The 25124-nt window shown below is 48.4% G+C and overlaps 10 protein-coding genes across 10 annotated transcripts; 4 read left to right on the top strand and 6 right to left on the bottom strand.

The window, feature by feature from the left end:
* Positions 1-138: 138 nt before the first annotated feature.
* N7455_001392 (uncharacterized protein) lies at positions 139-2257 on the bottom strand (the record flags this gene model as incomplete). The annotated part of the gene is made up of 11 exons (XM_065603984.1): positions 139-436; positions 493-584; positions 634-757; positions 806-896; positions 959-1066; positions 1126-1177; positions 1231-1284; positions 1333-1492; positions 1902-1981; positions 2032-2109; positions 2168-2257. The coding sequence occupies 11 exons, from the start codon at positions 2255-2257 to the stop codon at positions 139-141; spliced, it is 1227 nt and encodes a 408-aa protein (XP_065462475.1).
* An 885-nt stretch (positions 2258-3142) lies between these two features.
* Positions 3143-4964, bottom strand: N7455_001391 (uncharacterized protein; the record flags this gene model as incomplete). The annotated part of the gene is made up of 7 exons (XM_040951774.2): positions 3143-3410; positions 3472-3711; positions 3757-4130; positions 4187-4321; positions 4381-4487; positions 4535-4678; positions 4727-4964. 7 exons carry the CDS (start codon positions 4962-4964, stop codon positions 3143-3145), a joined length of 1506 nt encoding a protein of 501 aa, XP_040817593.2.
* A 2930-nt stretch (positions 4965-7894) lies between these two features.
* On the bottom strand, positions 7895-9457 carry N7455_001390 (uncharacterized protein; the record flags this gene model as incomplete). Its single annotated transcript, XM_040951101.2, has 1 exon — positions 7895-9457. One exon carries the CDS (start codon positions 9455-9457, stop codon positions 7895-7897), a length of 1563 nt encoding a protein of 520 aa, XP_040817555.2.
* A 278-nt stretch (positions 9458-9735) lies between these two features.
* Positions 9736-11078, bottom strand: N7455_001389 (Zn(II)2Cys6 transcription factor domain-containing protein). The gene is made up of 2 exons (XM_040951104.2): positions 10506-11078; positions 9736-10430 (listed from the first exon to the last, which is right to left on the bottom strand). Exons 1-2 carry the CDS (start codon positions 11053-11055, stop codon positions 9751-9753), a joined length of 1230 nt encoding a protein of 409 aa, XP_040818192.2. The 5' UTR covers positions 11056-11078; the 3' UTR covers positions 9736-9750.
* A 310-nt stretch (positions 11079-11388) lies between these two features.
* On the top strand, positions 11389-12303 carry N7455_001388 (NmrA/HSCARG family protein; the record flags this gene model as incomplete). The annotated part of the gene is made up of 1 exon (XM_040950985.2): positions 11389-12303. One exon carries the CDS (start codon positions 11389-11391, stop codon positions 12301-12303), a length of 915 nt encoding a protein of 304 aa, XP_040817904.2.
* Positions 12304-12839: 536 nt separating this feature from the next.
* Positions 12840-15073, top strand: N7455_001387 (WD40 repeat domain-containing protein; the record flags this gene model as incomplete). Its single annotated transcript, XM_040951809.2, has 3 exons — positions 12840-13458; positions 13512-13625; positions 13677-15073. 3 exons carry the CDS (start codon positions 12840-12842, stop codon positions 15071-15073), a joined length of 2130 nt encoding a protein of 709 aa, XP_040818071.2.
* A 373-nt stretch (positions 15074-15446) lies between these two features.
* Positions 15447-16585, top strand: N7455_001386 (uncharacterized protein). Its single transcript, XM_040951404.2, has 2 exons — positions 15447-15499; positions 15563-16585. The coding sequence occupies exons 1-2, from the start codon at positions 15459-15461 to the stop codon at positions 16533-16535; spliced, it is 1014 nt and encodes a 337-aa protein (XP_040817903.2). The 5' UTR covers positions 15447-15458; the 3' UTR covers positions 16536-16585.
* N7455_001385 (chaperonin-containing T-complex alpha subunit TCP1) lies at positions 16586-18906 on the bottom strand (the record flags this gene model as incomplete). The annotated part of the gene is made up of 7 exons (XM_040951605.2): positions 16586-17096; positions 17154-18188; positions 18251-18355; positions 18410-18495; positions 18555-18602; positions 18663-18783; positions 18856-18906. The coding sequence occupies 7 exons, from the start codon at positions 18904-18906 to the stop codon at positions 16713-16715; spliced, it is 1830 nt and encodes a 609-aa protein (XP_040817796.2). The 3' UTR covers positions 16586-16712.
* A 28-nt stretch (positions 18907-18934) lies between these two features.
* On the top strand, positions 18935-20969 carry N7455_001384 (proline--tRNA ligase; the record flags this gene model as incomplete). Its single annotated transcript, XM_040951004.2, has 5 exons — positions 18935-19464; positions 19534-19664; positions 19717-19777; positions 19830-20890; positions 20959-20969. The coding sequence occupies 5 exons, from the start codon at positions 18935-18937 to the stop codon at positions 20967-20969; spliced, it is 1794 nt and encodes a 597-aa protein (XP_040818344.2).
* Positions 20970-21900: 931 nt separating this feature from the next.
* N7455_001383 (uncharacterized protein) lies at positions 21901-24015 on the bottom strand (the record flags this gene model as incomplete). Its single annotated transcript, XM_040951776.2, has 1 exon — positions 21901-24015. One exon carries the CDS (start codon positions 24013-24015, stop codon positions 21901-21903), a length of 2115 nt encoding a protein of 704 aa, XP_040817746.2.
* Between the last annotated feature and the right edge of the window lie 1109 nt (positions 24016-25124).

The raw sequence follows: 25124 nt of genomic DNA, 5'->3' as shown, positions 1-25124 counted from the left end.
TAGAAAGAAACAAGGTGGACAACGTAATTTATTGGTACCTCACCAAGAGTATATTTACGGGAATGGCTTCGCATCCGTTCGTATGTGGCCTTGGGCTAATACGGTGTTTCTTTTCTCGTGAACTTCTTTAACTTTCCATCAAAGGTCGGACGAATCATCGTGCTCAGTCCTCTCCTTTCTCTTGTCGCGCTTCGCTTGCCATTTGAGGATAAAAAAGATACTAACAAAAAGGACAGAAGCGAAGACGGAAAGACCAAGATAGAGCTTCGCACCAATATGCCAATGGGGTGCCTGCGCAGCGGGATATGCGGCAATAGGTAGGAATGCACTAAACAAGTATGAGAACAGAGTCCCAGTCGCGAAGAGAACCGTTCGAACTTGAGGTTCTTTTTCGAGATATGCCGACGCCCAGGCGCAAAGAAGCATAGTCGAAACCCTGTCCTAGTTAGAAGAAATGAAATACATGTGTATCAAAGGGAATGTAATACTCACGCTCCAACATAGTTCATATACCAGCCAGCCATGTAGGCACTCTGACTTTCAGGTCGTATTATCAAAATAATCAGCGACGTGATATTGATCACCTGAAGTTCGGATTAGTATCAGGTTCTTGACTCTGCTGGGTTGCCTTACTGAGTGAAGAAGCAAAAATGGCAACCGAGTACCAAGATAATCGCTGAAACCGCTGAACAAGAGCTCCGCAACTAGTTGGAGTGCCTGGCCTGCAATTGGTAGATAATTGAGCATTCCAACCGAGCTAGATAACTGATTAGTGCAAGCGCTTAAGACATGAAGTAGTACTCACTATTTCAAGCTCCCATCGGCATTTTTGAGGGACTTGAGCCAAAGGTTGAAATAATTTGAAGGCGTGGTGTTGGTTCCGATAGACCAGGCAACTATGATAAAGCTTGATTAGATCATTCGACTTTCCTTCAAATGAAACCATATATAAGCTCACTTGAAAATAACCAGACATGCCAAAATTTGAAGCAGCGCAGGAAGGTTTTGACGTTGATTCCAACCTGCGGATCACGGCCTATCCTTCGAGTTCGCTCTTCAGCCACAACTTGGATGAAATATTAGCAAACACTTGCTGAATATAAATTCCGGTGTATATTTCCATACCGATATCTCGAGGTCTGAGATAAAATTTGGCGAGAGGGTTGGGGCGATCCGGCTAGATACGTCCTGTCAGTCTAACACAGGGAATGGCAAGAAATCGGTTCGTACAAAGCCTGGTAAGAGCACGAAAGCCAGTAAGGCGATGAAGATAGTGCAAACACCCTGTGGAGTTAGCACAAATCGATTGAATATCGCCAATGTGATGCTTACATTGATGATAAATGCCCATCGCCAGCCGGTTCGGCCAAGGGCACCTTCCAGATTAGTTGAAAGTGCGCCTTGCATCGCGCCAGATAACATAGCCCCAACGGGCTGAGCAATATTGTAAAGACTCATTCGGAGAGCCATTTCATGAGGCAAGTACCATTGGCTAAACTGTAGTCAGCATGCGTGCTTCTTGGGGTAGAGTGGAGGATTAACCTGATGATGGTAAAATAACCTGGCCAAGTTGCGCCTTCAAAAAAACCGATCAGAAAGCGAAGGCCATATACCTAAAGAAAATACCGTCAAATCGAGATGAAATGAATGGATCGGTTGTCTATACCTGTTTTGCGTTGGTGACCGTGGATAAACAACAAGTCAATATACCCCAAATGACCTGAAAACTTCGTCAACGTTTCTGAATAGCAGAAATTGATTTTTACTTACCTCGCAGGTGGGTAGCCAAATTGATGGACCAATGTGAGAAATTATGATGCATGAGGGATAAAGCATGATCATGTAGCCAATACTGTTATTGTCAATAAGAGTGCTTCACAAAAGGAGTACCGACGACTTACTTGAAGAAAGTGGTAAAGTAATTCAACTCATTTCCATAAAGTTCCAAATCGGTTTCCATTCCGGAAACATAGGCGTTGCTCTGATGGGTCGTCAGAATAGGATATTCCCCGGGGCTGCGAATAAACATACAATGTTGGTTTGATCTAGGTACTTGAATGCATAGCCTAGAAAGCCAATCGTCAAGAAGAAGATATCCAGACGCCATACCTGTGTTGGACAAATCAGCATTCCAGGCACACAAACGGGAGACGTTTAGTAGACATACTAAGGACCTCTCTTCTTTTGGGTCAATTTCTGCGACTGGAGAAACTGTGCTGGTAGCATTCTTCGTGTTAGAGACTATTTGAGTGCTCATATTTTAGTGTTTTTATGACATCTGCTATAAAAGCAGATCGAGAAAGCGGACTTTTCGCGTGTAACAATAAAGGATGAAGGATCCCTGTGAGAGATACGATATGATATAGTTCTATCGGTGTACTACACTATTGCTATAAATATTTCCGTAACTTTCTTACTTTAATCTACTAGGCTTTCCTGCGGACGTTTATATGGGGCCTCAATGGCATCATCGGAGTAAATCAAGTCGTGTATGATGCTTGTCTTGATTAAGACTTGCCGCCTAGACTGACCTTCATATCGTGCTAACTATATTGTAAATTACTTCAAAGATATAGAAGTAGCACACATTCGTCTCTTTTTGTTTTAACTATTCTATTCATCTAATTGGGGATTTCAAAAGTGCGTAGCGATTGACATCGGTTTAGGGGGTGTATGGCACCATTATAGCCCCAATTGTGAGGTTTTTGTAGATAGCCTAGCGTCACTTTATCGGAGTAGCAATATAACGTGCATATTATGCCATAGGGCTATTCATGCGCTTGATATCTAGTTCTACTACTAGGCTACCTAACCATTTTTATTACTACCTACAATATATATTCCAAGGCTGCAAATATAAACAGCCCCGCATCCGCGCGATCATAGCTTAGAAGACTCCAGTGTTCATTTATACATTTTGCATCGATCACACATCTAAACACCCAATATCTCAAAAACGATGGCAATACCTCCAGCGTCATCTGAATATGATCGCTTCCTAAACTTCGGCGTCTTGTAGACATTCACAAGAAATGATCGGTAGAAAGATGTACAAAAGAGGCAATATACATACATTTTAAGAATTATAGCCAGTTTCTAAACGTAACGTATATAAAACTTTAAGATACTTTATCTGGTCGCCCTAAGCAACCTCTTTGCTCTCTGAGAATCCTGTGATGTCCGCCTCACCATCCAGCGAATTTCCATGCTTGTGAAATTTCCGAAGAGGCGTTTTCCTCCGGAACAGCTGGTCAATTTCTTCGAATGATCTTCCTTGGCATTCAGGCACACAGAAGTAAACAAAAGCAATGGAGGTGACCGAAAGACTTCCATAAATAAAGCCAACCTTCGACTGAAGGTTTGCATAACCAGTATCCATGAGATATGGTAGACTAAACGAAACTGCGAAGCTGAACGTAAAATGTTAACACTCCCGTCCCATATAATGGCTGAAAAGTAATGTCAACTTACAATGTAAGAACATTTGCAACAGACGCAATCCGCTGTGAGTTGTCTCGCAAGCGCAGAGTTGGTATCTCGGTAGTCACGACGTATGTCAACGCAGCCCATCCTATATTGAAGCCCACTGTGAACAAGGAAAGCATTGCAACAATGGCTGACTTCTGAGGATAAGATGGAGTATGTACTCCGAGCCCTCCCATGATAAGAAGTGCTGTTGCTTGGATTGCCGCACCGATCAGAAGCAAGGGCCTGCCAACGTCAGTCATGACCCTCTGTTTGGGGATGCGAGCTCACCTTCTTCCAACTTTATCGTTGAGGTACAGGCATAGTGAAACTATGATGAGTCCGATAAAACCATTGATGACGTTGAAGTTGAAACTGTTTATAGTTTGTAGGGATTTCACATATAGAGTGCCATATTGCGATGCGAATGCCTGACCCGTAGCCTGTTGGAAAAAGTTGAGTCCAACAACAATCGCTGTTCGCTTTCGGTTAGATTTTGAGAATAGTTCCTTGAAATGACCTTGCTCTGGTTCACTTTGCAACCCCTTTTGGATTGATGCGAATTCATCTTCAATCTCATCCGAAGTGAACGCTCCTTCTCGTAGTTTCTGTAAGTTGATTCGCGCCTCTTCCAGGCGGCCTTGGATGAGAAGCCACCGAGGGGACTGCTTACGCTTAGCTTTGGGAGAAATAAAAAAGACGGGAATTCAGAAGTTCTCACCTCTGGAATAAACCATATGAGGGATGCTATGATGGTCGGAATGATGAAGAAAAGCCCCAATGGTATCCTCCACGAACGGTCATCGTGTATCTTGCTAGTCCCATTGCACACCCAGCCAATAACCATCCCTCCGAACTGAAATTTTTTGTCAGTTTAACCTATTTATTTATTCTCTATAAAATATTGGTACTTACCACAATGGTTAACTGGTATGTACCCACCATGAAGCCACGAATTTGGGTTGGAGCGATCTCGGACTGGAAGACTGGAACAACAGAGAGTTCCATGCCAATATATATGTCTAGCTGTGTTAGAAGTAATTCGATAGGAGAAGTTTAACAGACGCACAGTTCAAGATCCTGGCGGCTAATATTTGATCGCTGGATTGAGACGTAGTGGTAATTGTGGCGGTAGCTAGAGCATAGATGCTCATGACAAACATACACCATCGGCGACCGAATCGAGCACTTATAAAGCTGCCAATGATAACACCTGAAGGCTGGTTAGAAATGGAGGTGCTTATGATTCCTCACTACGTACCACAGGCGAAAGTCAGATACGGCAGTCCGTTGAAGTATGACTTCCACTGAGTGTCGAGGGCCCAGGTTTTCGCTTTTGCATCGTAGACACCAAATTTCTTCTCGAAGGCATCCATGGCCTGTGTTTGGGCAAAGCCTTGGTTATCGAAAGCATAGTTGAAGCTGGAGAGAGCAATCAGGCTACATGACAATGCTAGCTGTTTGTTGAAGTATTTTCGCACATCGTAGTGGCCGAGCATTGTGTGACGTGAGTATCGCAAAAAAAATGCTCCAAGTCGATTTATTTCCCAATTCAACATGGTAATACTATTATATTTCTATGCTTGTTATATAAAATAAACTCCATGATAGTTGAGGTGGATTATCCTAGCCGGTACCGGCTATTTACTAGCCGCCAACTAGAGAGAGACAGGATTATCTAGAATCTAAAAGCACGCAATGTCAAATATTATACATGGTAAAATCTCCTACACAGAGTGTGCTTTTTTTAACCCCCTTCTTGTACACCTGAAAAGACCTCCACAAAGACATGACAAGGCCGCATAAGCGGCCGACTATTCTTGTTCACCACCAAAGAGAAATTTGGACATTTGCGTCCATTAGATAAGCCAGAGGCATATTCGAATAAACATTAAGTAGGAGCTATCGGGAAATATATCGACTGCATACAACCTTTGCTGATTGGTCGAAGACCTCGGTTCAACTCCGGGGGGACAGGAGATCGCAATCCAAATGGTGGAGCACGCAATTATATAGTCATCCTAACGGCCCGGGCTGGGAAATTCAAAATTTGCCGTTGCCGGTGTCTGATAGCCGCTTGCTCTTGGAGAGAGCACACAACTCTTCCGGACTTTTGGAAATGGACTCGACATCCCCGGCAGCGGCTCCCAGCACAGAGGCCCACTTAACGCAAAGTGGAACAAAACGTCTTCGTACCAGGCAAGCTTGTAGGCCGTGCCATCTGCTTAAGGCAAAATGTTCCGGGTCATTGCCTGCCTGTCAGCGATGCAGCCAAAAAGGGATACCATGTGAATACGCATCGTCAAAGCTGGGTTCCGGGACACGAAAAAGGCGAAGAGCCATCGCATCGAGTGAGACTCGACAAAATCACCCACTTTTATCGCCGTTGCTATCTCCTAGACAGACAGCGAGTACAGGGTATTCCCTTCAGGCTTCACCATCGCAAAGGACAAGGATCGAGGACGTTAATTCACACGGAGAAAGCCATAGCGATGGGGTGAATTATGACTCGAACAAGGAACTTGGAGTGGAGAAGTGTGTAGTCAGGCTCTACATCGACGCCTACTTTGAACACATCGCACCGCTTTGTGAGAATGGCTTTATTCACCGCGCTATTTTCCTACAAGCCTGGAATTCTGGAACTGTCGACCCAGCACTATTGAAGGCAGTTTGTAGTGCATCCGCGGCATTTATGTCAACAGATTCCGTCACGGCTGAACAAAGAGAAAAGTGGCGTACTGAAGCAGAGGCGCATGTTTGGTCAAATATCGGACGGCCATCTCTGGTCGTACTTCAAGTTCTCGTGGTGGTAATTTCCCAGAATTGTGCATTATCCCGATTTCTCGCTTTGCAGCCGCTGCTAGGAATGGCTGCGAAGATGGCATACATGCTCCGTCTGAATCATGAAAACCTTCAACTATCCACCACAGCTCGCGAAATTCGTCGACGTATTATGTGGTCAATATTCATTTTGGACAAACGACTTGCGGCTGGACAGTCGGACTTGATATCGTGTCCCAAGGAGCAAATGCACATACAACTACCATCGAACGAGAGAGACTTCGAGCTCGCAATTTCTGGCGAAACAGGCACTCTTATACCGACACAGATTGATGAAGGTGACTCCACCAGCATGGGCACCAGAGCATACTTTTGCCAACTCTCTAATACTCGGCATGAGATTCTTCGGTGAGAAATTCTACAGCATGAATCCATGGATTATTTACCAATTCTGACTGATGCTTAGATACACCAGAAGAGTAATTTCAGAAGGTTCAAAAGCACACGACTCTCGTAATGAGCTTCTTCAACTGGAATCTGACTTACAAAACCTGAAACGCTCGCTGCCTGAATCAATGGCCTTTAGCGAGCGTAATATTAACCTACGAGCTTACTCTCCGCATTTGAAGCGATACGTTATGTTACATACGATGTGGCACCAATGTCACTGTGACTTGTATAGATTCATGCTACCTGGAATTCGGGAGTCCCTGCCCGATGAAGTTCTCAATACGACGCTACCTGAGTATGCGATTTATTGTCAAACACGAGCAGTTCAGCATGCAAAGGCGCTTGTCGATATTTTTAGAACGGTTCAGAAGGTTTGCGATCAAACTCCACAAGATCCGGGGATCGGCATTTGTGTATTTCAATGCACACGGATTTTAATACGAGCTTTTGACATTGGGCTTCTCGGAAGTCATCCAACTGCTATTGAGATAATTTACCAGCTCAAATCTGCTGCGAAGATACTCTTGCCTATTACCGCGGTAAATCAGTCCGCTGACCAACTGGTGAGTTATACACTTCATATCTTGACAGGAACAGCCTGTCAGCATCTTTGCATTTTCAAACATAATGCTCATTATGGATTATTATACAGTACAAAGAGACCGAAAGACTCATAAGCACCGCGATCGCTGGAGGCTCGTACCCAGACTCGATGACAAAACTCTCACAGAAAGAGCACATCCGTGACAGCAACATACTCGATATTTTAGCTCGCATTCGGCAGCGTGATATTGAGCGAGGAGAGGAAGTTCTTCAACACTACCCAGCAAGCCCTCCTCTCACCACTCCGACCGGATCAGAAGTATCATCGGATAGAGAAACGGGTGCCACCAACGAAAGAACAGTTGAGAAGCCATCGAGAGGGGAAGTGTTAGAGGAATCCCTGTGGTATACGGGGCTCGAATCAGAGCACATGTTTGGCTCACTGGATACTGTATTTGATGGATTTGGGGGACAATCTATGAATTTTGTTCCCCAAGATCTTGAACAATTGTACGGGAATCAATTATGACATTGGATGCACCTGGATTATAGTAAGAATGCTTAATGTGTAATGGCCTGCAAGTAGCTGATACTCAGCTAATTGCACTCCTTCAATGCCAATTGATCCAAATGATATTAGAGATTTTCATGCCATTCAGATTGTTTCATTCCTCTTCCTATATTGTTCCTCTGGACTCTCAAGGTTCACCGGAGGAAATCTAGGATCCTTTTGAAATGGGAGAAAGTCCGAGGTCTGCATCATCCAGCGAAACATCTCTGCCTGCATCTCTCGAACAATATGGTCAAATTGTGGATCTGCAGCGACGTTGTGAAGCTCAGCGATATCAGTCTTCCTGTTGTACAATTCGGCTGGTTCGTACAGCCGATACACATACATCCAGTCCGCACTTCTCATAGAAACAGCTTTTCCAACGATCTCAGTATCTTCACGTTGCAGAACAGACTTGATATCATATGGATAGGGTGCTTGCTCGAGGAGCGGCTCTTCCGATTTGAGGAAGCCCCCTTCTGTGTATGCGTAGAGCTTTGGGTGCTTCTGATTCCCAAGTACTGTTGGCAAGAGCGAAACGCCGTTGTGCGGAAAGCTCTCAGAGACCTTGCACAGCTCGAGAACAGTTGGGAGCAGGTCGACCATCTCGCAAATGTCATCGTTGGTTTTACCGACAGGTAAACCGGCTCCGCCTATGATGAGAGGTTCGCGAGCAAGGACTTCAGACACGCCGCTAGGCCACTTCTCAATCATACCATGGTCTCCAAGGTACTCCCCGTGGTCGGTGTAGAATGCGGTGACCGTGTTTGATGTCAAACCCGTACTTTCTAATGCAGCCATGACCTGCCCAAATTGCGTATCAAGACGAGAGATCATCCCATAGTATGTCGCTGTAATTTCAGCCCATATTTCATCAGTTGCCCGTTCTGTGCCGTAGCGCTTACGATTCTCTTCAAAATATCTCGGTTCGTAGCCTGTTTTCCGCTCTGGCTTGGTTGGCATTGGCATCTTCTTGCGGTCGTACATGGAGAAGTACGGTTCCTCAACTTGGAACGGACAATGGGGGAAGATCAGCGGTAGGTAAAGAACCCATGGACCCTTGGGAGGATTTTCCAGCCACTTTATAGCAGATCGCACAGCAGCTTCATCATAGTCAACTGTTTTGTCCTGACTGCGGAGGCCCTTGTAGAACAAACGGTCCCAGATATCTTCTGACACATCCGGTTGTGCACCTCCCTTTCCGAACTTCGGCATCCACTCCGGCGGAACGAGAAATCCGTACTCAGTTACACTCAACTCTGTGACTGTGGGTGCAAAGGTATCGCCCCTAGGAGCCAAACATGCAACATGGTATCCGCTTTCCTTCAGCGCACGAAACATGTTAGGTTCCCAGGGCTTGATGAGATTTTCCAAACTTCGATGACCTGATACATGTGGATATTGCCCTGTGTAGAGCGAACACCGGCTTTGTGAACACACGGTGGCTTGCAAATAGCAATTCGTGAATTTGGTGCCGCGTGCAGCGAAGGCGTCAATATTGGGTGTGCGAACATGGGGGTTTCCGAAACAGCCAACGGAGTCATAACGAAGCTGATCTGGCATGAATATCACCAGGTTCGGGCGAGATTCTGCCGTTTGACTTGTGGCATCTTCAATTTGACTTCGTGGGTTGTCGAGGGTAGGCGATGGGAGGCTAATAGGTGCCATATTGCTCGATGGTGTTGTGATTTCTTTTGTTATTCTTTTTGATTCCGTTGCACGAGAATCTCGAACGTTAAAACATCAAAATCGGAAATTTGCTTCATACTGGGAAATGTACATTTTCTTTTCTACTGGCAGCCGGTGGGCTAGTAGCCGGCAACGGCCCGTGAGGCAGCCGAAAGGATATCAGCCGGTGGGCCTAACTTGCGCCGCGACGGAGTGTAAACCAAAGTGCGAGGAAACAAGAAAAAACCTCGGCAAGGCTGAAAAAGTTATTGTTATTGTTGGCGTTGTAATGCTTACAATAAACTACCCCTTGAATAAAACCAAGCTTTTGCTTCATCGATGCCCAATTTAGTCACAAGAAGCATCTTCCCAAACAAGTCCACATCATCCGGCTTCGCGTCCTGAAGCAGTCCAGTAAAATCTGCATTATAGACAATAAAGTGTTGGTTTTCCGTCCAAGCTACTGCGAAATCGAATGCACTTTGTGCATTCCATAAATGCGCAGACTGATACCATGCATGCTCGAGTCCAAGCTTTCCATCACAGACGGAGAGTGGCTTGCCTTGTAAGAAGTGTTGAATCTTCACAAAGTAGAACACCATCAGCACAGTGCGCCGCGCTGATTCTTGGAATACCCATGATTCCCAAAAGCCCATTATCGGTTCCATAGAGATAGGGAGTAGCTCGCAGGGCTGTGAGGGGTGTGGTATATGAATGCAGTTGAAAAGAGATAGTACTGATGCCTCGAGTAGAGCCAATAAGGATTCCGAGGATGGTTGCGTGCGGATGCCAACGTCAAATAAGCGCATTATCAAGTATAAAATGAGCGCGTGGATTCGAGCAAGCAATTCCAGTGGCGTGGTAGGCGGTGGCGCAGAGAGGAGATCGTTTATGCGAGAATCGAATATGGACATCAAAACCGGGGAATTTATATCATTTTTGCTCATGTAGAGAGAACAACAAGCGAATGCATCTATGATAAAGGTTAGTATGGCAATTTGCTATAAAATGAAAAAAAAAAAAAAAAAATTGATGTCGGTAAACCAACCTTGCATGTCCTTCGGCATACCACCTTTATAAAGCTGACGATGACACCACGGAGTTTTGTTCTCGGTGACTACCATTTTGGGGATGTTCTGGAGCACGTCCACCGCGAATTGTAGTCGATTGGCTAATACATCTGGGAGCTGCTTTGGGGGATTCGTTCTTGCCATGGCGAGATCGAAGTTCTGCGATGAGGAAAGGCCCTCAAAGATATCCACCCGATATTCTAGGGGGATTATATTGATGTAACGGAAGGGCGAGTCGATCATAATAGGATGAAGTGGGCCCATATCGGACCCAGTCATCAAGTCAAAATCACGATTGCATTGAGTAGAAGCGGTGTCAATCATCTCATCATAATTCGTAGATTTCGGGATATCAGCAATAACATCGGCGCAGGTCTGAGGCAGCCTTCCTGGGTAAAAGCACGGTATGCTTTTGTGGATACATCTTGAGCAGGCCGGAAATGATAGGTCACAGCGCCGTTTGGCTGATTTACATGCTTCACATGACTTCCGCCGCGAAGTTACTGTGCTTTGACCCGCATGAAGCATCTTCGTCTCTTTGAGACTTCTACTCGAAGGAAAGGGTTGAGGAAGAGAAATGTTCCAGGCTTTGTGGGTCCGAAGTGGAATTCCGCCCGCTAGTGGAATTGAGGCTTTGGTTCACCAATCAGAAGTCGCTTCGGGATCGGGATAGTGGCGGACCGAGTGGAGTTCCACCATATTGTACGGAGTACACCCGTGGACAATATCCATGTTGTATAGAAGTGTCCAGTGTCAACGTGGACATCTCGTGGTATATAAAGATGTAGGTTGCACACAGATTCAATATAAAAATTACAACATTACAACCACGAAGACTCATACTTTATTTCCGAATTTTAAATGTCTTCTCCGACCGTCTTCGTCTGCGGCGCCACTGGTACCCAGGGCGGTGCTTTGATCGACCATCTCCTCAAAGCCGATATCAAAATACATGCCGTTACGCGCACCCCCAATTCGGCTGCTGCCCAACTTCTTAAATCGCGCGGCGTTCTTATCACCGAGGGCGATTTTGACGATGATTCCGTCAGAAAGTCCATGGCCAATTGCACAAGCCTTTTCCTGAACTTGATGCCAGCGTTGACAAACTTGAACGCAAGTCTCGAACAAGCATGCCGACTTCTCAAAATTGCCAAGGAATCTGGCATCAAGCAAGTCATCTATACCAGTGGATTGTCTGCCAATGATCCGCAACGCCTCAAATTGTGGGATCCGACCAGCATCATTAGCGCCATGATGCTCAACAAACAGGCTATTGAAAACGAAATTCGCAAAGCGGGATTTGAAAGCTGGACAATTTTGCGCCCGGGTAACTTCATGAATAACTACTTAGCCCCGAAGACAATGATGTACCCGGGCTTTACGAAAACAGGAGTATTCACCACTGCTTTCGCTCCGGATACCTTGTTGCCCATGGTTGATCCCAACGACATCGGCCAGTTTGCAGCAGCAGCAGTCTTCGATCCCGTCAAGTTCAACCACCAAGAAATTGAGATCGCTTCGGAACTTTTGGGAATCGACGCCACCATCCAGTCTTTATCCCGCGCCACTGGAAGGGAGATGAGCGTTGTCTATCTGTCAGATGAGGAAATCAGCGCCCAGAAGGCTACCAATCCCTTCATTGCCGGTCAACTCATGGCCCGTGATCTAAGATCATTTGTGGATTTGGACAAAGTCAAGGCGTGGAATATCCCGCTGGGGAACTTCGAGCAATTCTTGCAGCGAGAGAAATCCAAAGTTGATGCGACATATCTTTGAATTGCAATGCCCGAGAGTACAACATTGAAGCGGGTGGAGGAATGAACGGGATCATTGTTGGGCGGCTTAAGGGCACTGCAGGGGCATTCCAATATTTAAGCCAGGGGAAATACATGATGTTCTAATGTTCCATGAATTGTTAATTTTTAGCAATCAATGTAGTGGTTGTTGTCTGGAATTGAACAGTGTTGACATCCATCAAGCCTCTATGCGTAGTGATTCCACGCGTTTTGGGACGAAAAAGAAAACCAAAACAATTGAGGCTAGGGATTAGACCAAGTCAATTTGGAGTTAGATAACCGTAAAGTAAAGGAGTAATAATATGGATTGAAGGAGTTCTAGATACTCGACCCTTTCAGAGTGGAGGGGGGGTAAAATGCCTTAGATGCCTTGACACGATCGCGTCACGTCGCGACACGAAAAAAAGATCCAACTTCCCCGATTCATCTCTCCCCTTTAGTCTTTAGCCGCCCAGACCTCCACCAATGCATCCATAGCCTTTTTTTTATTTTCTTTCTGCTTTTTTTTGTTAAACAATGGACATCTCTAATTTCCCGGAGGTACCCCGGTCAGAGCCTGTTCTTCCTCCCCCAGAGCCACCCTCATCCCCGCCGTCTATTGCTTCCGATACTCGCAGAACCAGAAAGCCACCAACTGTAACGCCCCGGTCATTCCGTCGATTCTTTACCCCACGTTCTTTATTACCGACTGGAGATACTTCTATCACGCCCTCGACCAGCCGCCAGGCCTTACGAGCACTCACATCACCCGCGGTGAATCGTCTGGGGCCAGCCTTTTCGAGAACCTCCAAGGCTGGCAGCGCCAGAAGTCCTCACGATGGCTTACCAGAAGACTTTATTCGCACCCCGAGCAGGAAAAGAAAAAACTCATTCTCCTCAGTCGTCTCCCCGCAATCCTCGCCTCTGAAGAGAGTTCGTGTACGGTCTCCGATACACGATGTGGAACAAGATATTAAAATTCCAAATATCGACCTTCGTCCTGATGCATTAGCACCGCCGAGTCCACCCAAGCGAAATCCCCCCGTGGCCCCTGTACGCCGCTCCCGGGCATTGCAGTCATCTGGTGCTTTGTTTATGCGAACTATGATGGGGGCTCGGGCCAATAAAGTAACACTACGATCTAACTCTGGCGCTGGTTGGTATTCACCCCCCCACGGCATACTTTTCCACCTCTAATCTCATATACAGGCTGGCAAGATCTTACTTCCAACTTCTACTCGCAATCGCAGGACCGTCACATGTGTAGTAGCTATGCATCGGAGGGTTCAGTGGCCCTCCCATTCTGTAATGCTTCATGCAACAGTGAGTTATGTTCCACCTGACTGCTCCCCATACGTGCTAACAAATGGGAAGCAAATTCTCTTGTTGCAGTCGGCGATGAAGAGGGTGGAATTCGCCTCTTGGATTCATCGATGGATGAGGATGCTGGGTTCTCTGGCGCATACCTTGGTTTCCGTCCACACATGAATTCGATCATGGACCTCGAGTTCTCATCGGACGACATGCTACTGGCTACGGCATCTGGCGACCAAACATCTCTTATTATTGATATGACAACACAACGACCCATTCACTGCTTATCGAATCACTCATCCTCCGTTAAGCGTGTCCAATTCCAACCGGCATCAAACAATAAGGTTCTTGCTACGTGCAGTCGGGATGGAAACGTCAATATTTGGGATCTCCGCTGTAAAGGATTTGAACGGCCTGCGTTACAAGTTCAATGCTCCCTGGAATCCGAAACCGAAAACGCCGCGACCACTGCACCTCCAAAGATGTTATACCCGCACGTTCTGAATACCATTGAAGGTGCCCATGCATACACAACCTCTCATAAACCAACCATGGATAAAAATGATGCGCCACCAATTGGCCGGACCGACATCACCGTTACTTCTCTCGCCTTTCTCTCGCCTGGCCGCGAAAATCTTTTCGTTACGGCTTCGGAGGCTAGCGCAAGTGTCAGACTTTGGGACTTGCGAACAGCACATAACAATCGGCGTGGTCGACCCGTTATCCCTCTATCTACCACGCAAGAGCCGGAAAGCCATGTGAAATATCGACGCTTTGGCCTGACTTCCATGGCGTTTGGAGGAGATGGCTCACGATTGTACACACTTTGCCGAGACAACACCGTTTATACCTACTCGACATCGCACTTAATTCTCGGGCATGCGCCTGAACTTTCACTCAATAACAACCGTCCACGAAGGACTGGAGGCTCCGACAAGGACGGTCTTGGGCCTCTCTATGGTTTCCGCCACCCTCGCCTCCAAATTTCCTCATTCTATGTGAAGTTGGCTGTGCGCAAAGCAAACCACGATCATCCGGAGATGCTGGCGACTGGGAGTAGCGACCACTGCCCCATTCTTTTCCCTACCGATGAACGGTACCTCAATTCTCCCGTGAAAACACCAGCCGAATCTCTGCCGAGTAGGACTTCCCTGTTCACTACCCGCTCAGGACTTCGTCGCACCAACTCTGGAATCGGCTTGTCCGGCCGTCTCGAAGATACCATCCCAATCCACCAATCAGGCACCCCTCTTATCGAAGGTCATCAGAAAGAGGTCACTGGTCTGTCTTGGACCCCGTCTGGTGAACTGATTACTGTGAGCGATGACTACTCTGCTCGGTGCTGGCGTGAGGGATCCGAGGCTCGCGAGCTTCGAAACGGTGGTGAAACTGAGGGTAAACGCTGGATGTGTGGCTGGGCTGATATGAAAGACTCAATTGACGACGAAGACGAATGATTCCCCGGCGTCGTCTGTGATTTTTATCGTTTTGCATTTTCCGAGGTGTCTGGATGTTTCTCTTTTTGCCTGTGGGCATTTTACTGGCGTTTGGGAGAGCATATTAATTAGCGTAGCATACCCTTTATTTCGGGCTTATTTGTATTATCTGACTGAAGCAAACATGTCCCTCATTCATCGATTCCAATTATTGTAATACATCTTCGTCGAGTATGGGTTAATAAACTAATAAACTAATATTTTCAAAGGCAATATGAAGTAAAAATGTAAGTAGAAATGTCCCCGGGTGGACGCCCATATAGAGCGATAAGATAACGCCAACCTCGATGAAAAAAGTCCGCCAACAACTCCAACCCTCCAATCTTCCACTGCAAAACCACCCAAAATGCCTCACAAACACAAGAGACGCGGCGAAGCCGATAAAGAGTGAGCACTAGATATATACCAGGTCTTTTCAAAGCCCAAAACTAACGATTCCCCTCGCGCTAGGCACTTCAACCTCCCACCCTCAGAGATCGCAAAAGCACTTCCAGTCCGCGATCTAGTCAAGCCCAAGTTAGGCAAGAACGGCAAAAAGCTCAAGAACCAATCCAAAGACGAAAACCAGAGCGCCAACAAAGCACCCACCCACCGCCTCAAGAATGTCACCGAAGACGACACCCCGAAAGCATTCCGCCGCCTAATGCAATACCAGCAGACAGGTCGACGGGCGCCATCAGGACTAGAGACAGGCGAGCGCCCGAACAAGCGCAAGCGCAATGCCACAGAAGACGCAAACACGTCATCGAAGAAGCCCACGAAGGCAGCGGAAACGCAAAAGCCCAAACTCTCTGCCAAGGAGAAGGCCGAAATGCCAAAGATCATGCCTGGCGAGCGGCTGGCCGAGTTCGTAGCACGTGTTGACCGCGAAATGCCATTGTCGCAGATGACCAAGTCAGTCAAGACTGGTGACGCCAAGAACAAGGAGCAGCACAAGCGGACGAAGCATGAGAAGCATCTGCTGCGACTGCAGAAAGGGTGGCGTGAGGAGGACGCTAAGATCAAGGAGAAGGAGCAGGAGGAGCGGGAAGAGCGGGAGGATGATATGGAGGTTGAGTTGCGGCAGTGGAAGGAGTGGGAGATTGAGGCTGCTGGAGGAAAAAAGAAGAAGGCTGCTGCGAAGAACAAGAAGAAGGGGGCGAATGCCGATGGGGATGATGATAGCGGGGACGATGATCCTGATCCTTGGGCCAAGCTGAAGAAGCGTGACGAGGAGCGGAAGAAGAATCCATTTGAGGTTGCGAAGGCGCCGCCTCAGTTGGTTAAACCCCGGGAGATCTTCAAGGTGCGTGGTGGGGCTAAGGTTGATGTTGCCAATGTGCCTGCCGCTGTTGGCAGTTTGAGACGCCGTGAGGAGTTGGCTGGTGAGCGGAGGAATATTGTTGAGGAATACCGGAAGTTGATGGCCGCCAAGCGGCAGTGAGGGATATAGATATAGTAGAATGATTGTTTAGGGCTACGGGTTTCATGTATCTACTTTGAGAGAAATTGGTTCATATGCAGTTGCAGCAGAAATGAGAATTTACTACTGCTGACCATCTATGTCACATCATATTACTGCCTTTTTTTTGGGATTGGGGTAGTCAAAATGAGCTCAGGCTTAGTGACCGTGGCCGTCATCCTGCGGCTGCTCGGGGTCCAGCTTGATGATCGTGTCAATGCGCATGATGGATATGCAAGCCTCCACGGCACTCTTAAGCTGCTTGATCTTGCTCATGCTGGGCTCCAGCACACCGGCCTTCAGAGTGTCGTGAACCCGTCCCTTTGTCAGATCCAAACCGTAGTTGCGGTAAGTCTTCTTCTTAGCGATGGCCTTCTCCTCCTCGTTAGCGTCACCCTCCTGCACACGCTGTGACAGGGCGTGGCGGACACGGAGCTGAGCAACGAGCTCAGATGAATCCTTAGCTGCGTTGACTGCCAGAGTGTTGGGAATGACAAGAAGAGACTGTGCGAACTCTCCAATGGCCAGTTGCTCACGGGAACCCTGTAATTCAAATGTTAGACACCGATATAGAAAGAAAAAGCGAACGATACTACTTACAACTGTGACAGCGAATTCCTCGAGGTAGATGTGAAGTGCGGTTTCCACGGCTCCACCGCCGGGAACGATGCTTCCGCTCTCCAAAGTGCGCTTGATGGCACAGAGAGAGTCGTGAACAGAGCGCTCCATCTCGTCCAAGCTGTACTCGTTGGCGCCACGAAGAATAATGGAAGCCGCACTGTGAACCTTGGTGCCCCTGATCAGGATACACTCGTCATCCGAGATACGCTCTTGCGAAACAGACTCGGCGTGACCAAGGTTTGATGCCTCGAACTTCTCATCTCCGTTGAGGTCAGAGAGGGTGCTGACCATAGTAGCACCGGTAGCCCTAGCAATGCGGCGCAGATCCTCCTTCTTGCAACGACGGACTGCCATAGCTCCCTTCTCAACGAAGAGCTTGAGAACCATATCGTCGATGCCCTTAGTCGTGAGGACGACGTTGGCACCAGACTTCAGGATCATATCAACACGCTCCATAACAATGCCGGACTCCCGCTGACGGATCTTCTCCAATTGATCGGGGTCTTCCACTGTAATCTGAACGCCAAGCTTCATCCGCTCCTTCTGCAGGTTCATGTCGAGAATGGCGATCTTGGCGTCCGGCACATGGGTTGTCATAGCCTGGGAAGCAACAGTGCAGTTCAACGCGTAGCCATCCACGAGTACGGACTCATTACCACTCTTTCCGTGGGCCTTAAGCAGGTTCACGGCCTTGACTGGGTATTTGACCTCGCCTCTCTGGTTCACAGACTTCACCTGCAGCATTGCGTCCACACACATGTTCGCAAAGAAATCGGAGTCAGAACCGATGATCTTGCTGGACATAGAAGTCTTCGCAATGTTGACCAAGCTATCCTTTCCGATATTATCCACCTTAGTCGTAACATTTTCATTCATATACTTGACGGCTTCGCGCAGGGCAAGTCGGTATCCGTTGATGATTGTGGTAGGGTGTATACGGTTCTTCATCAACTCGTTGCCTCTCCGGAGAAGCTCAGCGGCGATCAGAACAACCGAGGTAGTACCATCTCCGACCTATTTGAAATTGAGATTATCAGCATGTGTATCTGAGATATATGTGTTGTAGAGACCCGTACCTCCTTGTCCTGTTGTTGGGCTAGATCAACGAGGATCTTGCCCGCAGGGTGCTCAATATCAAGAAGAGACAGAATAGTAGCGCCATCGTTCGTCACAGTCACGTCCTGCCAGATGTTAGAAGCTGCAGCCAAGCTCTGCGGGGTTTATCGTTTCCATACCCCTATGTCGTCCACCATCATCTTGTCCAAACCGGACGGACCGAAGGAAGATTTGATGACATTGGCGATCGCCTGTGTTGCCAGAACTGCAAGGAATCAGCCATCGATCCCTAACAAAGGCAAAATCATCAATAATTCAACATACCATTCTGCTCACGGACATCAGCACCGGTGATTTTCTGCCCACCCAAGACTGTGCGAGACTGGTCAGTTTATTGCAACGGAAACGATGATCGATCAGATAAAAACCCACAGAGCGTGTCCGCATTCCGCGGCGCTTCGAAAATGCCTGCCATATTTAAAACAGACGATGTAATATGAGCTATGCGAGTGCGATGGCAGAGCTGTCTGGCTTCGGGGGGGTGCTGTGGGCACTAAAAGTTCTGCCGGGGCGGTGTGCTAGTAATTTTCGATATCGCATCCCACTTTACGGAGGGGAGTCATACCCCGATTTCGCTTGCTTCCAATCCTATTTCCGACTCGGGTTTCCCTTTCATTGTCTAGTCAGACACTCGCTTCTTCGACATGGCTAGCCAGAACCCCAGCGACACCCCCGCCTTCGAGGGCGCTGCCCCCCAGACCCTGCCTGACCGCACTCAAACCCCCGCCGATGGCGAGGCGGGTGAGTCAAAGAACGCCGCCAAAAAAGCCGCGAAGCTCGCCAAATTGAAGGCCGATAAGGCTGATAAGAAGGCCTCGAACAAGGGAGAGAAGGGTATTGGCAAGCAAGAGGCCAAGAAAGCTTCTAAGAAGAAGGTTGATGGTGCCGCTTTGATTGGTATTGATGTCTTGAAGGAGGAGGACTTCTCCGGCTGGTATCAGCAGGTTCTCACCAAGGGTGATTTGCTGGACTACTACGATGTCTCCGGTTGCTTCATTCTCAAGCCTGCGTTGTTCTTCATCTGGGAGGAGATCCAGGAGTACTTCAACAAAGCTATCAAGGGAATGGGTGTCAAGAACTGCTCCTTCCCTCTGTTCGTGTCCGAGGATGTTCTGCAGCGGGAGAAGGACCACATTGAGGGCTTTGCCGCTGAAGTCGCCTGGGTCACCCATGCGTACGCCGTCCCCCAGCTCTACAATACCTTCTTATACTTAAGTTGAACTGCACTAACATATACTTCTAGTGGCTCAACCCCCCTCGAGAAGAAGATTGCCATTCGCCCTACTTCGGAGACTGTTATGTACCCCTACTACGCCAAGTGGATTCGCAGTCACCGTGACCTCCCTCTTCGTCTCAACCAATGGAACTCAGTCGGTGCGGCCTCCGTTCTTCCTCCATACCGATGAAATGTTACTAACATGAACAGTGAGATGGGAGTTCAAGCACCCTCAACCACTACTCCGCTCGCGAGAGTTCCTCTGGCAAGAGTATGTTTTCAACCTTCTCTTCTGTTTGAAATGCCATACTAACAATGTGCAGAGGTCACACCGCTCACCTGACTGAAGGTGCTGCCCGCGAGGAAGTTCTGAGCATCCTTGACTACTATGCCAAGATTTACCAGGAGCTCCTTGCCGTGCCCGTCGTTAAGGGTCAAAAGACCGAGAAGGAGAAGTTCGCCGGCGGTAACTACACCACCACTGTTGAAGGTTACATCCCCGCCACTGGCCGTGGTATCCAGGGTGGTACATCCCACGGACTTGGCCAGAACTTTAGTAAGATGTTCGGCATCACCGTTGAGGACCCCACCGCTACGGTCGATGAGAAGAAGCCCCCTCTGCACGTCTGGCAGAACTCCTGGGGTCTGTCGACCCGTTCACTGGGTGTTATGGTCATGATCCACAGTGACAACAAGGGTTTGGTCCTGCCTCCTCGTGTGGCTGAGGTCCAGGTTATCATCGTCCCTGTCGGTCTCACAGCCAAGACTACCGAGGAGGAGCGTGAGAAGCTCAATGCCGAGGTCGACGGTCTCGTCGCCGTCCTCGTTGCTGCCGGTGTCCGTGCCGACAGCGATAAGAGCAGCTACTCCCCCGGCTGGAAGTTCAACCAGTACGAGCTCCGCGGTGTCCCTCTGCGCATTGAGTTCGGTCCTGGTGAGTCCGCCGGCCACTTTGTTACCACCGCCCGCCGTGACATCCCCGGCAAGGACGGCAAGGGCAGCATCCCGATCGCCGAGCTGGCTACTGGCGTTCCTGCTCTGCTTGAGACCATCCAGTCTGACCTGTACAACCGCGCCGACGCGCAGTTCAAGGCTCACCGCATCCAGATCACCAAGTGGGATGACTTTGTTCCTGCTCTGAACAACAAGAACATATGTGTCATTCCCCACTGCTTGACCGAGGAGTGCGAGGACCAGATTAAGGACATGAGTGCCCGCAAGGCTGAGGAAGATTCCGGCGAGGCTGAGGATGCCAAGGCCCCCAGCATGGGTGCTAAGTCGCTTTGCATTCCTTTCGAGCAGCCCGAGGGTCTTGAGCAAGGTGTTACCCCCTGCTGCAACCCCAAGTGCCAGCGTCTTGCTGAGAAGTGGTGCATGTTTGGCCGTAAGTTTCTAATCCCCTGGTTTTTTTCCCCTATGGTCCATGACAGAACACTAACCATCTCAATATAGGCTCTTATTAAGCTATTTCGTTGCATCCGTGAAACAAACTTGAAGTATCAGACCGGCATTTTCTTCTGTGGGTCCTAAGGCGTCCCTTCAATATGTTGATTTGTCAATGTGGAGTTTTAAGGGGAGGGAAATGGCAGGTAGTGGCAATGATATTATGAAAATGAGACATGTCATTATTGCTTTTCTAAGATTTCAATTTTTTGTTTTGATATGCGCTACCCCGTAAACTAGTATGAAACTAATAATAAATAACATATAAATAGCACAAGATATCACCCCTGGAGGATAAGTCCCGATATCCGAGGGCAAAATGCGGAGCCTCTTAACCCAACGAGAAAGCGAAAGCTATACAAAAAGAATAATGTAGTGAATATGATATAAATCGGTCAAAGTACGTATAGGACTAGCGAGTAAGCTGAAATAGGCAACCACATACAGAATACTCATTTCATGAGTGAAGAGACAAGTATTTGCAGAGCGAATAACTGGATATCGATACATGGATAAAGGACAGAACAATCGCTACGAAGCTTTAATATACACTGGTAATAACAATGACAAGAACTCCGGCCAAATCATGCAACCACAATATTAAGACAAGAAAAGAAAATAGTTGGAGGTTGGCAGGGTCTGAGATAAGATGAGAAAAGGAGAAAGGGTGAGAGATAGACTAGGGTTAATATAGACGGGATATATGGATACAAGGTGTATGAGTGTGAACAAGAGAGAAGGATTGACCAGCGCCATATCGAAGGTTGATTTGACAGGGCCAAGAGAAAAAGAAAAGTCCAGAAAGGATTGGGAAGGATTGGACGGGCTTTTTGGAGAAAGCAAGAAAGTGTGAGGGAGGGAGAAAGGTCATGAGAGCATCGTTATCATGCGGCAAAATAGGAACATCCGGGCTGGGTTGGTGAATCGTCCCAAAAGAACGTTGATTCCATCCTAGTAAGTCTCAACTGAGCGCGAACCACGCAGCTGCATGCGAGCACGAGACAACGGCGACAAACTATTCCCGTAAGGACTGGAGGTACCACCACGGCGAACCTGCTGAGGCCAGTACATGAGTTTCTGCGCCTCATCGGGCGAGGCAGCGTCGATGACATAGCGGATGTTATTCTCGTCAACGCCTTCGATCTGCACACGCGGCGGGGGACTCGGGTTGGGGAGGTGAATGATATCATCGTCGCTGTCTTCTTGCGAGGCATCACTCGAAGGAGCCGAGTGAGCTTGCATGCAGTATACTGTCCCGGGGATAATAGGCACATCGGGGCCCGAGCAGGCCATGGCAGCGAGGTTGCCGATAGATTCCGAGCGTCCACGTTTGTGAGATACAGAGGGGCTTGCGCAGGGGCCGGTTGAGATAGGTCGGTGTTCACTGCTTGCGTGCAGCACGTCCAGGTACGTGATTGGCTCTCCGGATCCGGGGCGGGTGATTATGGGCTCTTTGTGGGGTTGGAATTCAGCCAGGAAGCCTGGGGTTGGGGCTGGGGCGTCGGTGTGTCGACGGCGAGCGGGGGAGCCGGAGACTTTTCGCAGGAGGCGGTCGTAGGCAACGCTGGTTGAGATGCTACGGCGGGTTTCGGGGGTGCTCTTGTGCTTGGATGAACTCTTGTTCATGAATCGGCTCTTCGTTGAGGAGCTTCGGTGGAGTGCACTTGCTGGTCTGTAGTCGTTACCGAACTCGTCTTGGTCTGCGGCGGGTGTGAATGGAGGCCCTGGGGCAGGCACGGGGACGCGGCGGAATGCCTCGTGGGAATTGACCTCGCGGACTATGGCGTCCTGCAGCGTCTCGCAAGTTGGGTGCGGGCCTTGGACGGACTTGTAAGCCTTGCTAAAAAAGTCCATCACATCGGAAGCTTTGAAGCGTGATGATTTGGGAGGGCTGATTGGGGTGGAAACCGGCAGAGGACTGTTCATCACTTCTGCGATGCTGGAAGCCCGCTTCATTTCGCCGGTGGAGGGTGTTGGCGGCTGAATGGCACGGTGCGCAATTTTCGGGCGTCCTTTAGCAGCTAACTGCGTATTGATTGAGAGTCCTCGCGCATTCTTTTTAGAGCATAGCTCTGATAGCTGTAGCGGAAGGAGCGATCTTTGTGTGCTGCGAGCTATTGTAGCAGGTAGCCGTGGCACCGAAGGAGTCTTGGTGGCGCCATCACTATCGCCCATGGGGATAGGGATTGTAGGGCTATCAGGCAGAGGAGTGTTGCTCCACCTTCTCCCTTGTTTATAAGCAGGAGGAACACCCAAGCGCTGGACAGGAGTTGGGGGTGCATCTTCTTGTGGGACAAAGTCTTCGTCCGCAGACAGACTCGCCGCAGATCGCTGGGGTCTGAGGGACTGTGATCGGGGAGACGAAGTGCCCGAGCCATCATCTGGGGAGAGATTTGTTCGTAGATTATCTGCTGACGCCCAGCTAGGCTTCCCTGGATCCCGCTTCCTGGCTTTGCGCCGTTGGCTTTCTGGAATCCGTACTCTACCAGGCGCAGCTGGCGATGACTGAGAACTTAGGTGAGACAAAGAGCGGCCAGGGCTGCTATATTTCGCAATATTTCTGTCGGCCACATCCTCTTGGTATAAAGCCGAAAGTATACCCGAGCTAGCAACTCCATTCCGGTATTGGATCCGTAGAAACCGGGTCATATTTCGTTCCGCGACATCTTCGTTGTATATGCTGGCAGGAGGAGAAAGTGGTTCCGGGGTAGTTGTTTGACTGTGCTCCGTAGAGAACAGAGCAACCATCAAGTCGATATGTCGACCATTTTTAGGTTTGGGGGGCGCGAAATGTGGGCTATGAGGCAATTGGGATTGAGAAGATGCTGGCCGTTCCAGTTGATCATGTAGATCTTCGAATTGCTTCTCGATCTGATCAAAATGATGGGCCACATCTAATGAGTGTGAATCTCTGGATGGGAAACCGCCTTCAAAGTGACTTCGTGTAGGCGAGTCAACCGCCGTGTGAAAATAGGGTTGGTATATGCCACAGCCCTCGAGTCCAAGGCTGGTGGCCGGACGAGAAAGAGGCTTGTCCGTCTGGAATAGTTTCTTCAATGCAACCATTTTGAAGATATGAAGTAGATATCAAGCGCAAAGCCGGTGCGCAATTGGAAAATGAAGGACAATAGTAGGGTAGACGGGAGAAAAATAAAATAGAATGTCCAACTAATGATTAAGGGAGCGACGAGACCAGCGGTCATAAAGAATTGAACAAATTGATGTCATGACATCCAAGCTCGAGAAATTGAAGGGCCGTCACACGGTTCAGGTGTCATATCATAGTGAGAGAGAGAAACGGGAGAAAGAAGAACAAAGTCAAGTCAACAAAGCCCCAAAAGGTAGAATAGGGCTCCGGTATCTGTCAAAGCAGCAGTGCAGATCTATCGCCGGTCTTGTGTCTAGGTCAGGGGGAATGACCCGGTCTTCATGATCCTAAGATGAGGCGCGACGGTTCCAACGCTAAAAGTTTAAGAATATACGATGCACACACTACCTTTTTCTTTGTTTGAAATTTTACTTTCGGCAATCTGCTTCGGCAATTGCAGCTCGATTCGAGTCTTTCTTTCTCTCGTTCAAGTCCATTTCGGAGGTTTTGTTTTGTCCGACACTCATGCCTTACGAGGTCAAGAGCTGCGTCTAAATGGGTCGATTGTGCAGCATGTGGGCATGGCCTTCTTCTCGGTACACGTTCAGACTGCATCATAGGCCGAGAGCTTAAGAGCTGCCCCATCCGAGACTGTGATCCACACGTGAAGGTTTTTTTTTCCTTTTTTTTGACAGGATCCATATTGGGCGATGGGCGAGAATTCGTTCTGGTGATTTCCCAGAGACATCCACCAGGGATCGTGCGCCAATCAGCGATTCATCGAGGGGTTCCAAGGTCTAATTATATCGAACAAGAGAGAACGATAGTGGGTTCGGGGCTTGAATTGTAGCATCCGATGGAGCTTCCAATTTCCGCGTGAGCCGGTCATTGGTGCGACGAGGAGATCGCCAGACCGTGAGCCGTCTACTTAGCGGGAACACACGAACCGAACACCATTTTCGGCCTCTAATTATTTGAAAGAACTAAAGTCGAATGGAGCAGTCTGAACGCTACCGAATACTCCGTATGGAGCTGCCTATTCAGAAACAAAGAAAGCAAGGAAAAAGCAAAAAGCAGTTAAGAGCGG

Source organism: Penicillium solitum (assembly GCF_028829755.1).
Source record: "Penicillium solitum strain IBT 25940 chromosome Unknown utg000001l_segment0_segment0, whole genome shotgun sequence".
Taxonomy (NCBI): Eukaryota; Fungi; Ascomycota; class Eurotiomycetes; order Eurotiales; family Aspergillaceae; genus Penicillium; species Penicillium solitum.
The sequence above is the reverse complement of the archived record's forward strand: the minus strand, read 5'-3'. Positions and strand labels throughout refer to the sequence as shown.

Coding starts and splice junctions, on each gene's coding strand:
- N7455_001386 (XM_040951404.2), top strand. CDS start 15,459: ATGCCTCACAAACACAAGAGACGCGGCGAAGCCGATAAAGA. Junction 15,500..15,562: donor CGCGGCGAAGCCGATAAAGA/GTGAGCACTAGA, acceptor CCCTCGCGCTAG/GCACTTCAACCTCCCACCCT.
- N7455_001389 (XM_040951104.2), bottom strand. CDS start 11,055: ATGCTTCATGCGGGTCAAAGCACAGTAACTTCGCGGCGGAAGTCATGT. Junction 10,431..10,505: donor TATGCCGAAGGACATGCAAG/GTTGGTTTACCG, acceptor CCTTTATCATAG/ATGCATTCGCTTGTTGTTCT.